This window comes from Atractosteus spatula, chromosome 12, assembly GCF_055471065.1.
Source record: "Atractosteus spatula isolate fAtrSpa1 chromosome 12, fAtrSpa1.hap1, whole genome shotgun sequence".
Classification (NCBI taxonomy): domain Eukaryota; kingdom Metazoa; phylum Chordata; class Actinopteri; order Semionotiformes; family Lepisosteidae; genus Atractosteus; species Atractosteus spatula.
Window position 1 is genome coordinate 67,635 of NC_142717.1, and position 12,628 is coordinate 80,262.

General features: G+C 35.5%; 1 protein-coding gene across 1 annotated transcript in view; it reads left to right on the top strand.

The window, feature by feature from the left end:
- Window positions 1-12,628, top strand: part of adcy2a (adenylate cyclase 2a) — a 114,510-nt gene that overhangs the window by 5,606 nt on the left and 96,276 nt on the right. The window contains exon 2 of the mRNA XM_088929476.1: window positions 5,400-5,597. Within this exon, the coding sequence (XP_088785602.1) occupies window positions 5,400-5,597 (198 nt within the window). The remainder of the gene's footprint in view (window positions 1-5,399; window positions 5,598-12,628) is intronic.

Genomic DNA, 12,628 nt, shown 5'->3' on the forward strand with positions numbered 1-12,628 from the left:
TTCTCACCTTGCAAGAAAGTCATTATTACACAAGTAGCATTAGGCTGTGTGTTTTGTTTTTAAATGTAGATTTTGTAAAAACTAAATTGTCTAGCACTAAACCGAAGCATTTGGATGTAATAAATTATTTTGGGTCTTATCTGAGTACCTTCACTGAAGAAATGATCACATTCTTCCCAGCAATAATAACATTCCTGAAGAATTGTGTTTTTTAAATTAGAATTAGAATCTATTGAGTGATAACACAAACATAAGTTGCACAATTCACTGACAAAATGGAGCCAGTTTATTTACTTAAATTAAACAATTATACAGAACCATTTCTAAAAGAAAAACTATTTAAAGTCAATAATTTTGAAGTGCTATGAGTGCTTTATTTTGTTGTCAGGGGATGCATTATGTATTATTTGGCAAAGAAAACATTGTAGCACAAACAATATATAAATTGTAACCCCAGTCATTCAAAACTCACTATTATATAAGACTAAAAGGCAACTCCTTGTTACTCTTACAATTTAAGTTGAGAATTAAGACTATCAATTACAAATGCAGAATATTATAATGAACATAAAATTGTTTAAATGTAATACTTAAATTAACATTATTCTTCTGTACTCCCCTCTAGACAAAGAATTCCTGAAAAGACCGAGAGCAAAATTAATTGTTTAATAGTAAATAATGTGTTCACCCAGAGTTTGTTGTTTCCAATATATTCCTTGTCCTGAAAGGCTGGGTGTATGGGCCAGAGTGGGAGTTGTTTGTGGTTTACTGCCTATTGCGACATTACAAGAAAATGTATATGCAATCTTAAGTTGACAGTGACTAAAGGATCTGAAAATTGATTTAAATATCTTTTTTGCTTTAACATAAACACTTCTTGTAGTATTAGATATTCAAGCTTTGAAAGAGGACATGGTGTATTCATATTAATATACAGGGTTTTATTTACATGTTATTAAGTGTATATATGAAACCTCAATGATTTATAATGATAAGATGATTTATATGGTTAGTAGCTACACCATGTCCTCTTTCAAAGCTTTCATATTGTGCCATACTAATAGTGGGTGGTTAGTTATCCTGCTCTTCTCAGTTCCTCACAGTGTTCACTGTTTATTTAAATTGATCACTCCATATTTTTTTATTTTATTTGATACAGTAGTTTTTCATGGTGAGCACCATTTGAAAGTGCTTTGCAATGAGTCATGTTGCTATAGGACATATAAGCACAGATGGTGAGTTCAAATGTTTAAAGTGCTCATTGTTTAAAATTGTAATTGCATGAAGCGGCCAACCAATAGATAAAAAAACTATCCAAAAAGCTCTTCAAAATTAAATAATTTACATTAAAGGAATGTTATTAATTTAGAAGAGCCCCAAAAATGAAGATCATAATACAAAAAACAGAGAATTCATCTCAAGCATTAAAGCCAGTAAAGGATAAACTGGAAAATAATACAGTTCTACTTACTAATGACAAGACTCATAAAGAACTATAATCAGAAGGAGGCAGTTAAGCAACAATAAATATCACAGTTGATGAAAGATAGGTTACAGTGAAACCAAAGAGAATATATGTCTATTGCACATACAAAGATTCAGTCAATCATTTCTCTGTCTGTGAAAACTACAGCCAACCAATCTTCCTCCCTTTGTCATAGATGACCCCACCAGCTTCTTCACAAGCATCCCACACTTCACAAGTGTGATATTCTTAGGGAATCTCCATACTTAAATCCAAACAAGCTTGTATTTTACAACTAAGAAAAAAATAAATCAGCGCACCCCAGGAACTGGCAAGAATTCAAAGACGCAGCAGAGGTTCTGCGAAGCAAAGCATCACCAAACAAGAGTTTGGTGAGCTGAATGGACAAAATACAATTAGTACTGAGGTTGTTTACTGAAAGATGTGCAATCAAATATTGATTTTCTTCACCCTGAAAATTACTTAAAGTGAATATATTCCAATACTTATATTCAATCAAAATCACTGGGTATGTTTTTATTCTAACATGGTCAAATGTATGTGCATAACTGAATAATGCAAAATAAAATTAGTTTTATATTTAAACAATTCTTGTTAGTACTGTATAACAATCACATTGACTTGGTTTTAATATATTTGACTGTCCCAGTACTTTTGGAGTGTACTGTGTTATAAAAATCCAATAACAAAATTGTCCTCCATTCAGTAAAAAAGCATTAGCTGTTAAATATATCCTGACATCATATATAGCTATATTTACATCTCTCTGATAGTCTCTCCAGGACATTGAACCTTTCTGTTTTTTGATTATGTGTCTGTATCTTGGAAATGGCAGAATGTACAGTATTTTAAGCACATATAAAAACAGATTGCAGCAAGTCCATTTTAACAATTTAAATATAAATGCTGAGCTGTAACGTGCCTTGAAATACTTCTGTAGTCACTACAACAATAAACACTTTCAGAGTGTAACTGTAAGGACGAGGCCGGATACAGCCACGTGGGTGGTAATCCAGTCAGTAATGGAAAAGAGAAGGGAAACAGGGGAAGGAACATTAGACTTATTAGAAGCCAGTTAACTGCATCCCAGGCAAAAATAGGGAAAGGCTGGAATCGGGAACCCAGGCATCCTTTGGATCAACAGGGGAGAGACCTTTGACAGGAACAGGTGAAAAAGGAACTCTGTCCTTACGCTTCTCACAATACCAGTATCCCTGGTTCAGCACAGTTGCAGGGAACAGTCCCAGTCAGAGTACCAGAACATGGGATCTTCAGGGAGCTCAGGCTTATAGAGTGATGCTCACCTAGCATTGGAAAGAACTGGACACCTGGCTCCCCAGGAATAATTACAATGGACTCCAACTAGGGTGCTGGAAGGTGGCAAGGGAAAAAGAAAAGGAACAAAATGGTGAAAAGAATAAGTGACCCTAACAGCCCAAAAACAAAAAGTGAGAGAAAGGAAAGTGCCCTAAAAGCCAGGAGAAAAGGCTACCCCAAAGAGAGAATCCAGAAAGATGGAAGGAAAGAGGGCAGCCAGAGAAAAAGTCAAGGAGCAAGGGCAGGACTCTATAAAACTGTGATGGGTGTTACAAAGAGAACATACCTGGTACTGAAGATAATGGACCCGATGGGGTGATTTTGGAAACGCGGAGTAAGAGTTATCAAACCTCTGCCAATGGCAATTAAAGGAAACATGGTCAAACGGGTTCAGAGTGGTGTTTTTTAGAAGCTGCATTCCAGATCCAGAATTTGTCATCCAAAAGGGGAAAGGCGAAAAAGCACTAGTTCCTAGTTGGCTATGTTCCAAAGACAAGATCCATAAATTGAAGTCGAAAGTTAAGCCGTTGTCACTAAACCAGGAAAGACACATGAAGAAGACACAAACACACGAAGAGTGTAGTTGAAATCCCTGGTGTCCTAGATGAGGTAGAAAGAGTCCAGAATTCCAGGATGGAAATCAAGAGCCAGTATGCAAGCTGGAGTGCTGAATGGAGAGCAAAAGTGAGGCTATAGCTGCTGTGCCAGGCAACGCGAAGGGATGAAGCTGAAGATGCAGCACAAGGCAAAGTGAAGGCTTAAAACTTAAATTGGTACGCAGAGTGAAGTCAAAGTTTGAAACTGGGTGGAGAAATGTGAAGAAAATGAAAGCAGAAAGAGCCGTCAAAACAGTGCCTAAGCATTAAATAGAAAAACGGGAATTGAATAATAAATTGGATTATTATTAATTAAGACGGATTACCAGAAGCTCTGGAAAACCGTGAGCCCTCATGAGAACGTGATGGTTTCCAAGGCAACCACTAGCCTAAGGATGCCTCAGGATGGCTGACATGACAGTAACAACTGGAAAATGTAGATAAAATATTATAGAAGTTTGTAGACTAATGTATCATATTTGCATTCTAGATATAAAAGTACATTTTCTAATGATTCCTTAATCAATTAATTCTGTGTTTATTTAAATGCAGATTACCACTACTAAATAAGAATTCCTTTTCTGGACATGCCACTCAAAGCACTTTACAGTAAATGAAGGGTCTTCTCCACCACCAATATGTAGCACCTCCCTGGATGATGTGACAGCAGCCAAAGTGTGTCAGTATTCTCACCACACAACAGCTGTCAGTGGGGAGGAGAACAGAGTGATTAAGCAATTAATTGGAGGGCAGTGGAGAAATACACATTATACTGCACATCATTTGAAAGTACAAAGGCTGTACTTTCATTTGATAGACAGTCATTGTTTGTGAGTGTGGACACCCAAAAAGACACAATTTTAACTTCCAAAATCTTCATCATATTTTGGAGCTCACATATTTTCTACAAATACATCAGAAGAGGCAAAAAATCTTTGCATCACAGTTGATAGGGGTAGGGTGAAATTAGTTGACCACCGTTTGTTAATTAGGAGTAGAACATTGTAATTATAATAAGCTATTTCTTGAACATTTTTTCCCTAATGATTTTTGCTATACACCCACCTAATGTGGAGCAGGCCATTGTGTTTTCAGCTGTGAATCCAGGTCACAGTGATACATTTCTCAGCTTGCTCTTAGGCAATGGCCTCTGCCATTTGATTCCTCTGGAAGACTAGTATTTCTACTGATTTCAATATTTTAGTAGTAAGCTTTTACCTTTAAAATGATGTTACGTTCCAAAGTTGTGGCCCGTGTGTGTTTATGCTGCTATGTTCCACACTTCCTGACTTTGATTGTTCTCCCTCCCCCATTGGTCCATCATTACACCATTGTTTCCGTATTACGTCATTTTCTATTAACTCTTGACCAATCAGTGTTATTTTCTTTTCTTTGGCACCGCTCTAGTTCCCTTTCCCTGTGTGTTATTGTGTCCTTTTTACATACCAGTGACTTTATTCATTTTACCATAAATCACTTTTGCACCAAACCCCACCTGCGTCCAAATCATCCTAAATGTTACACCCCTTTACCCCTAGACACCTGGGGTCATAACAAATAATATAAAATGAATGAAATCAGACAATTACATTTAACATGTTAATTGTTTGGATATCTGATTGGAAATTCTCTACTGGAGAATCATCATAGTTCACTACCTTGCAAGCTGATGCCTTTATGCTGATGCATAAAAATGTGTTTCATTCTTCTTTTAAGGGTGTAATTATCCTATTCTTGTTTCTTAATATGATTTTAAAAATTCACTACATCACTGAAGTGCAGGTCATTTCACATAGCAAAATGAAATGTTCAGCCAAGCTCAGTAATATTGATTACCTCATACTTTTGGAGGTCTCTTATTTATATCTTGATATCTTAATTTCTACTTTTCAGATTACATTCTGTCATTTAATTGGAGAGATGAGTGGGGATAAAAAATTCCACATTTCCATAAAGGAAAGCCAAGTTCTTTTTGTAACATTATTTATTTCTATCTGCAGGATATTGAAGACCATGTGGCATTTGTAATCACTGTCCCAACGGCTCTTGCAATTTTCCTGACAATCTTTGTTCTGGTCTGCATTGAATCAGTCTTCAAGAAGCTGTTGCGCATTTTCTCTTTGGTAATCTGGGCATGTCTTGTTGCCATGGGATACCTTTTTATGTTTTTTGGAGGTATCATCTGTCCTTGGGACCAGGTAGGTAGTTTTTGTAATTTGTAAATTAATATGTATTTTGCTCAAATAGAGACCTTCACAAGCTACCAATGTAAAACCTAAATGCCATATATAGTTACAGTAACCAAGAAATTTTATAGAAATTATATTTTTATAAAACTGTTTTTATAAAATTGTTGACAAAAATATTATTTCTGATAATTCCTGAGAATAATTAGCCCGACCATATGTGGAATGTGAATCCCTTTGTGATTTTACTTTTGGTTGAAAAGTTATTTTGTCTTATACATAGTACAATTTTATTATATACTTTAAGAAAAAAGGCCTTAGAAAATAAGGTTTAATAGGCTTTCATTTAACCCATTTAACCAATGAAATGGCATTCTGTAAAATGAAAAGCTAAAGTTGCATACTGTAAATTGACAATGAGGATTTATATTTTACACATGGTTACAAAAGCAGTTGACCTTGGATTATAGATAAGTTATATATGAATTACTTGTAGTATGAACTCAAGAATGAATAATGGAAACACTCTTTGCTAAATGAAGCATACAGTATGTATATGTTATCATAGAAAGGAAATTGAAGGTTTTTAGAAAGTCAATTACTCCTTACAAATGCAATAAAATATCCACTTAAGCAACTTTTCATCACTAGTGAGAATTGGTATTTTGTTTACAAACCACATAAACCATAGTTTGTAGAAGAATGTAAAAGCATGGCTTTTTGAAAATAAATTAATCCAATCTATCTGATCATTTGTAATTACATTTCCACCAAGCAGCTTTTTGATATTTCCATTGAATGTCCTTTTAACATTTCAAAATTAATTACTTTGGTTTCCTTTGCACATAGAATCATAGGATAATATATTACCTGTATATATTGTCTGTGGAAATCCTTTTTCCCTGGAAAATCTCTGATCCTCACTGCCTTCTAATAGTGCATGTTTCACTTTCTGAATTTTCTTTAATTTCTTTCAAATTAAGAGCATACTACTGTATATAAAAAATGTAGAGGAACATTAGTACAAACGTTTTTAGGATTGCTGCCACAGAGCCACAGAGCCCTGTCTTAAATAAGAACCTCTATCTGTCTTTCTGTCTAAATGGAGTCACCGCATGTTCACAACTTGTCCTCCCACCTGTCACAATGTGCACACTGGTTTCATTGGTCACTTTAATTTGAACACTCCCATTCCCATGTGGTAGGCAGCTGGGGTCATTATTAAATAATGTGGCTCATTATTTGCCTCATTACAAAGAATTACAAAGAAATCTTTGGTAATTCTTTCTCCAACATACATTTTTGGTTAAGGGACTATATGAATGACAGATATTTAGATTTGTGAAAAGTTCAAAGAAATTATTTTGAAACATCTTACTCTGACTTACTCTTATGTCTTACTTTTTCAACTTTATTATTAAATCTTGAAAGGTGCAGTTTAAATGTTCAAGGACTTAAGACAATTTGCTGGAAGAACTTGCAAAAGCAGGAAGAAGCCAACCTAGCAAGAGACAATAGGTGATAAAAAATATTTTTTCACATATAGTTTGAGATTATAAATTGGAAATAACATGATTTTGCACTGCCAACATTCTTGGGTCTCAATTTTCAAAAACTTTTTTTTTCATAAATTCAAATGTCTGTAGATTGATTTCAACAGAGAATGTGACCTTGCTATAAATACATAATCTATTGTGTGGTCATGAATACAGAATGTATATTAATTAGTCTCTAAATCAATTAGAGTCATTAAGTTCAACAGTAAAATGTCAAGTTTGTGAAATTTAAGCTTAGTTTATGGAAGTTAGAAACCATGGTGTGACATTTGACACTGTGTTCAAAATCAGTAATTAAAAATAAATAATCATAACCCCCAAATTGTAAACATTCTGGCCAAAATATAAATTTATACAAGTAGCTGGTATAATTAGAATATCCTAAGTTCCTTGTTATCTGGTACAGTTTTAATGAAAAGAATAATAAATCAGAAACACTGGGTTTAACAAATATTTATTAATAAAGACAAATACCCCCTACACAACACACAACATAAACATACAACGTACAAGTTACACTATTTTCAAACAAGGTGTCCCGAAGGCATATGTCCTGACCAACCAGAAATACCCCAGTCTGCTACCAAGTATTTGAATGCTATATATGATGTCTAATGGGCCCAAAAGCATAGATAAACCTGCCTTCTGCCAAACAGAATACAACCTAGATTTAAACCTCTCTATATATCTGGATGTTACAAGTGAATTGGAAACCTATCTCCCATTTCCAAAAAATGCATCCTTTGACCATGAGAGACCATTTTTAGCTTAAGGATTCTTTATAGAGGAAATCCAATTTTCCTATAAACAACAGAATGGCAAGTTCTCTTAACAAGGTTGAAATCTGGTCTTCAAGGCTGATCAGAACAATGACACCCCTGCCTGGCACTGTAATGGGAACAGGTCCAGGCTCCTGAGAAGTGTAGTTCATCTATGCAGATGGTATAATCCGGAAGTAAGTAGGGAAGGACAACAAGGAAGAGACGTAGAGGTTCAGGATGGGTTGACAGACAGGGGGACGTGACAACAGTGATCCGGTGCTCGGGGGGGTGGCAAGGGCAAACAGATCCAGACAGTCCAAAGGGGAAATCTGTAACGCAGTCCAAAGCCCAAAACCGGGGAATCCATCCAAGACGAGACAAACAAGGTGAAAATCCAGAAGGGAATCTGGAACAGGGACAGGGAATAAAACCAGAATAACAAGGCCAGGAATAGCTAGGAATAGCAAGAGGGCCAGGCTTAAATAATGGGAACAAAACAGGTGGCAGGTGCACATAATTAACTAAAATATGAAAAAGGGACGGAGGGTCAGAACGCCTTTAAGAGGAGGGATTATGATCGTGACAGGCACTCTCTCTTCTCCTCTTCCTTTGTATCCTGCTGTTCAATCTCTCGTTGCCTTTCCTCTCTCTCTGTCATCCCTTCTTCTGTCTCTTTGTCCTACTTTCTCCTCTTTCTGTGTCCTCCTATTCTCTATCTGTCTAACTGCCTGTTATATGCAACTGTTGATGACTCTTAATCATTTACCCAAAAATTAACCAAGATAAACAGTGTCTCAGACCCAAGCAAACACTTAAGTTCCTTTCTCAATTTTAAGCTCCTGTTAATTAAAACTTGACACTATCTAGGTGTTTGACTATTGTCTCTAGATTCCTGACACACCTCAATAGTGTTTTCTTCAGATGATGTTCACCATACCTTCTCAGGGGAAAAAGCATATTCAAGGTTTTAGTTGTATATTTCACTAGCATTATTCCCGAGATTAGACTCTTCAACAACTATTACTTCTGTTTTCCTTGTATATTTGCTGGCACTTGCACTAATTGAACTTTATAATGGAGCCTGAATATTAGTATATGGGATAATGTCGACCCGAGTGCTGCCGAAATCTTGACTATCTGTTTCCAAGTAATGAAGTAAAGTAAACCTGCTTGGGAATGTGATGTTACATGACAGTATCTTTCTTACTATATAGTTATATAATGACAGGCTTCTGTTTCCTGCTTCCACTGACAATCTAGGAATCTACCTGTAGGTATCTATTAGTAAAGGGTGCAGTATATGAATGAGGGATTTTCTAGTTACTTCAGTTCTTGCTAGTTCCTCATTCTGTTCTTTTACTTACTGCAGTTATGTTGCCAATGCATCCACTTTTTCAGGTAGTAAATGGATTATATCACAGTTTCCTCAAAGTGTAATTTAGCTTTAAGGGATCTTCATGGATACTTTACATGCTGCAAACATTTCAAATCCTTATGTTGAAGTCCATGTATCTGGTGGATATTTTTTGAGTAAAGGTTAAATAGTTTATTTTCAGTGTGACTGAATAGCCTTCTTTCAGAGAACTCCAACATATTTCCTGTTCTTGTTTAAATTCATATAGTGTGGTCAGAAATTGTATTCATTTTTCTTAATTAAATTTAAAATACAGTATTTAACAAATGATTAATTATATTATCTGTACAGTACATTTAGCATGTAGCATAACCCCTTCTGGAATCTGAACCGCATCTCTTAAAAACATCTGTACACTGAAACATACAGAGCCTTCTCAGATGCTCAGATGCCAGTTCTAGCATTGAAGCCTCCCCCTAGAATTATTCTGTCCTCCTTCTGCTACAAAGAATTAGGTTGTGCTTGATATGGAAATCATTGCCTGTTTTTCATTGTCAGAATCTAGTATAGGAGCATATGCTGAAATCATGTAGACATATTGGTTCTAAGACAATGTGTGATGAAGAGTCATGTATATGCTAAGTATAATTCCAATAAGGAATTCAAGAAAGTCATTGAAGGTTTAATTTCCTTGAATTCCTTCCATTTCCTTGAATTGCTCGATGGAAGCAGCAGTGTATCGAGAGTCATAAGTTGAACCCACTTGGTAGCTGTGAGGCATATGAGAGCAGACCTGCAATGGCAGTGTGCACATGAGGAAACTGAACAGGCAGCTTGAAGTCAGGAGAAACAGTGCGGCAGCACTCGGTAAGGAGGTAAGGAGGAAGTTGAGCAGTGCTTCATGCACATAGCAGGAAGCACTGGCAAGAGAGCTGAGCAAGCTGAGCACACAGACAATGTGGTGCTGCAAGTTGTGGATTTAATGACACAGCAAAGTTGTGCACACAGGCAGAGATGATAGGGTAGCAGGCAGGGAATATAATTCAGGTCCATGGTGGAGCAGACTGGTGGTCAAAGCCAGTGAATCCAAAACAGTCCAAAGCACAAAGGGTAAATCTAATGAAACAAGGTCGAAAGCAAGACAGGGTCCAAGCCGAGATTAACACCATGTACATACCAAGCCAAGAAATGATCTGGAAATGGGGTCAAAAGAAAAAAAAATTCGGGAATCCAACAAAACATGGAAGAAAAGCAGGATAGAGTCTCAGTGGAAACAACACTGAGGGGCTTGAAATTTGAAAACAGAGCCCTGAGCAGACTCGGAGCTGCCCCTAAACATCACTAAACCACCTGAAGTGATGAAGTAGTAAAATGTCTCCAGGTAATTCAGATCTCCTGTCAAAAATACAGAAACTAGCACTGAGTGACAGTTGGGTGGAGCAATGGCCAGCTGGTAGCCAATGGTAGCTCACCCTGCAGAGCAGCAGCTAGGGCAAATATCACACCTGAGATCTCAAAGCAGCACTAACTATTATTTATTAATCTACTTCAAAGATTTTTTTCAGGGCTACTTCACAAACATGATCTAAAAACACATAAAGTAAATACAAAATAGTCATCGTTAAAACTGTATGATGTAAAGATAATACAAATCATATTAAGCATAAAAATGCAAATATAAAAAACATTGATACAGGTACATATTTAGTCATCATTGTGCAGCACAAATGAGAGTGAAATCAATGCCCTTTTAATAGTAAACAATGTGTAGGGTGTAGCTGAAAAATCAATGTTCAATAATAGCACATTACATAACTTTGAAATTGCTTAAATGACGTCATTTGCATATTTTAAATGTGTGGGTAACAGCATTAAATCTGTTTTTGGAATGAAAATAATTGTATTCAGCATTCAAACCCCTTGCAGTCTCTTACACAGAACTGGTGGAACATGACGCAGGACCGTTTTCGCAGGGAATTTATAATGTATATATGCCCGACAACCAATTGGACAAGCTGTATCAGTTTGCACCAGGATATCATATCAGCAACTGAGGCCAAGCTACAAGAATAATTGGGACACACTTGACTTCCATCAGTTAGGCACAGTTTTAAGCTATCTCATTTTACCCAGATTTTTCTTGTAATTTGGCATCCATTTCTGCTATTCTCATTTGTAATTGCTGGGATTTATAATGAAATGAATAATATTTTTAAAATAACTTTTCAATTTCCAAATGTGTTACAGACACTAACATAAGGAAAAAGGCCACATTATTCTCTTTGATAGCATGACCTTTATGGACTTGAAGCAAAGACTAGAAGTCAGAGTAGCTGTAATATATTGGAATCAGGGTTCGAAGGGTATCAGAGTGCATGGTTTTGGCAATAAAATTATTAGTATTTGTAGAAAAAAACAACTTTTATTACTAAAATGATTAGTAGGTTTTAAATATGAGTGTGAATCTTCAAGATGAGTGAAAGTATGTAAAAGTGACTATGTTCTTTTAATCTTCCGAGATATTTGAACTGATATTGCACTCTAGGTGGCATACAGCTTAAGCATAACAACACTAAAATCAGACATTTCCAAACCTCTCAGTTATAAAAAATGAGACATTGCATGTAAGGAAAGATATTGTTCGTTTAAAATGCTGTTGAAAATTAAAACATTGTTCCTATGAATGACATAACTAAACAGAACACAGCACATTATAGAATTAAATATGACAAATCTATCAGAACTCTCATTTTTTATTTATTACATTTAAATAAATTTAAATTTGGTAATTATTCAACTTTGTTCAAAACATATTTTTATATCTGCAATTGTTTTGGAGTATTTCAAAAAGCATGCTCATGATCCAATATATTAATAGAGATTGTGCCTATTGTTTTTATCTCAACTGACTCTGGTTTTTAGAAGGCCAAGGCACATGAATTAGTAATGGTTTTATTCATATAATTAATAGTTTTGTTCATATAAATGATGATAAACAGTCTAAGATCCCACTATAAACCAGACTGCAAAAGGTTCAGCACATAAGCTCTTTTTTTTGGGCTTTTTTCATTTGTCGTCTTTTTCCTACAGTATGTGCATACTCGATCTGATCCTGAAATCACACATCAATACTACATTATTTATAGTTCTTTTTTAGTATTCTGTTCAGTTCTGTTCTCGTGCTCAGAAGTCTTTTCTTTCTGTAAGAAAGCTTCCCTAGCATTGTATTTTATTTGATTAGGGCCCTAATACATTTTCAATTTAAAAAACTACCAAAACTGTCTATACAAGCATGCAGCATGTACTGCACTGTTCTGATTTATTGAAGATCCTTTTTATCTCGTATTTGTCTCTGAGGATAAATTTAGTTTC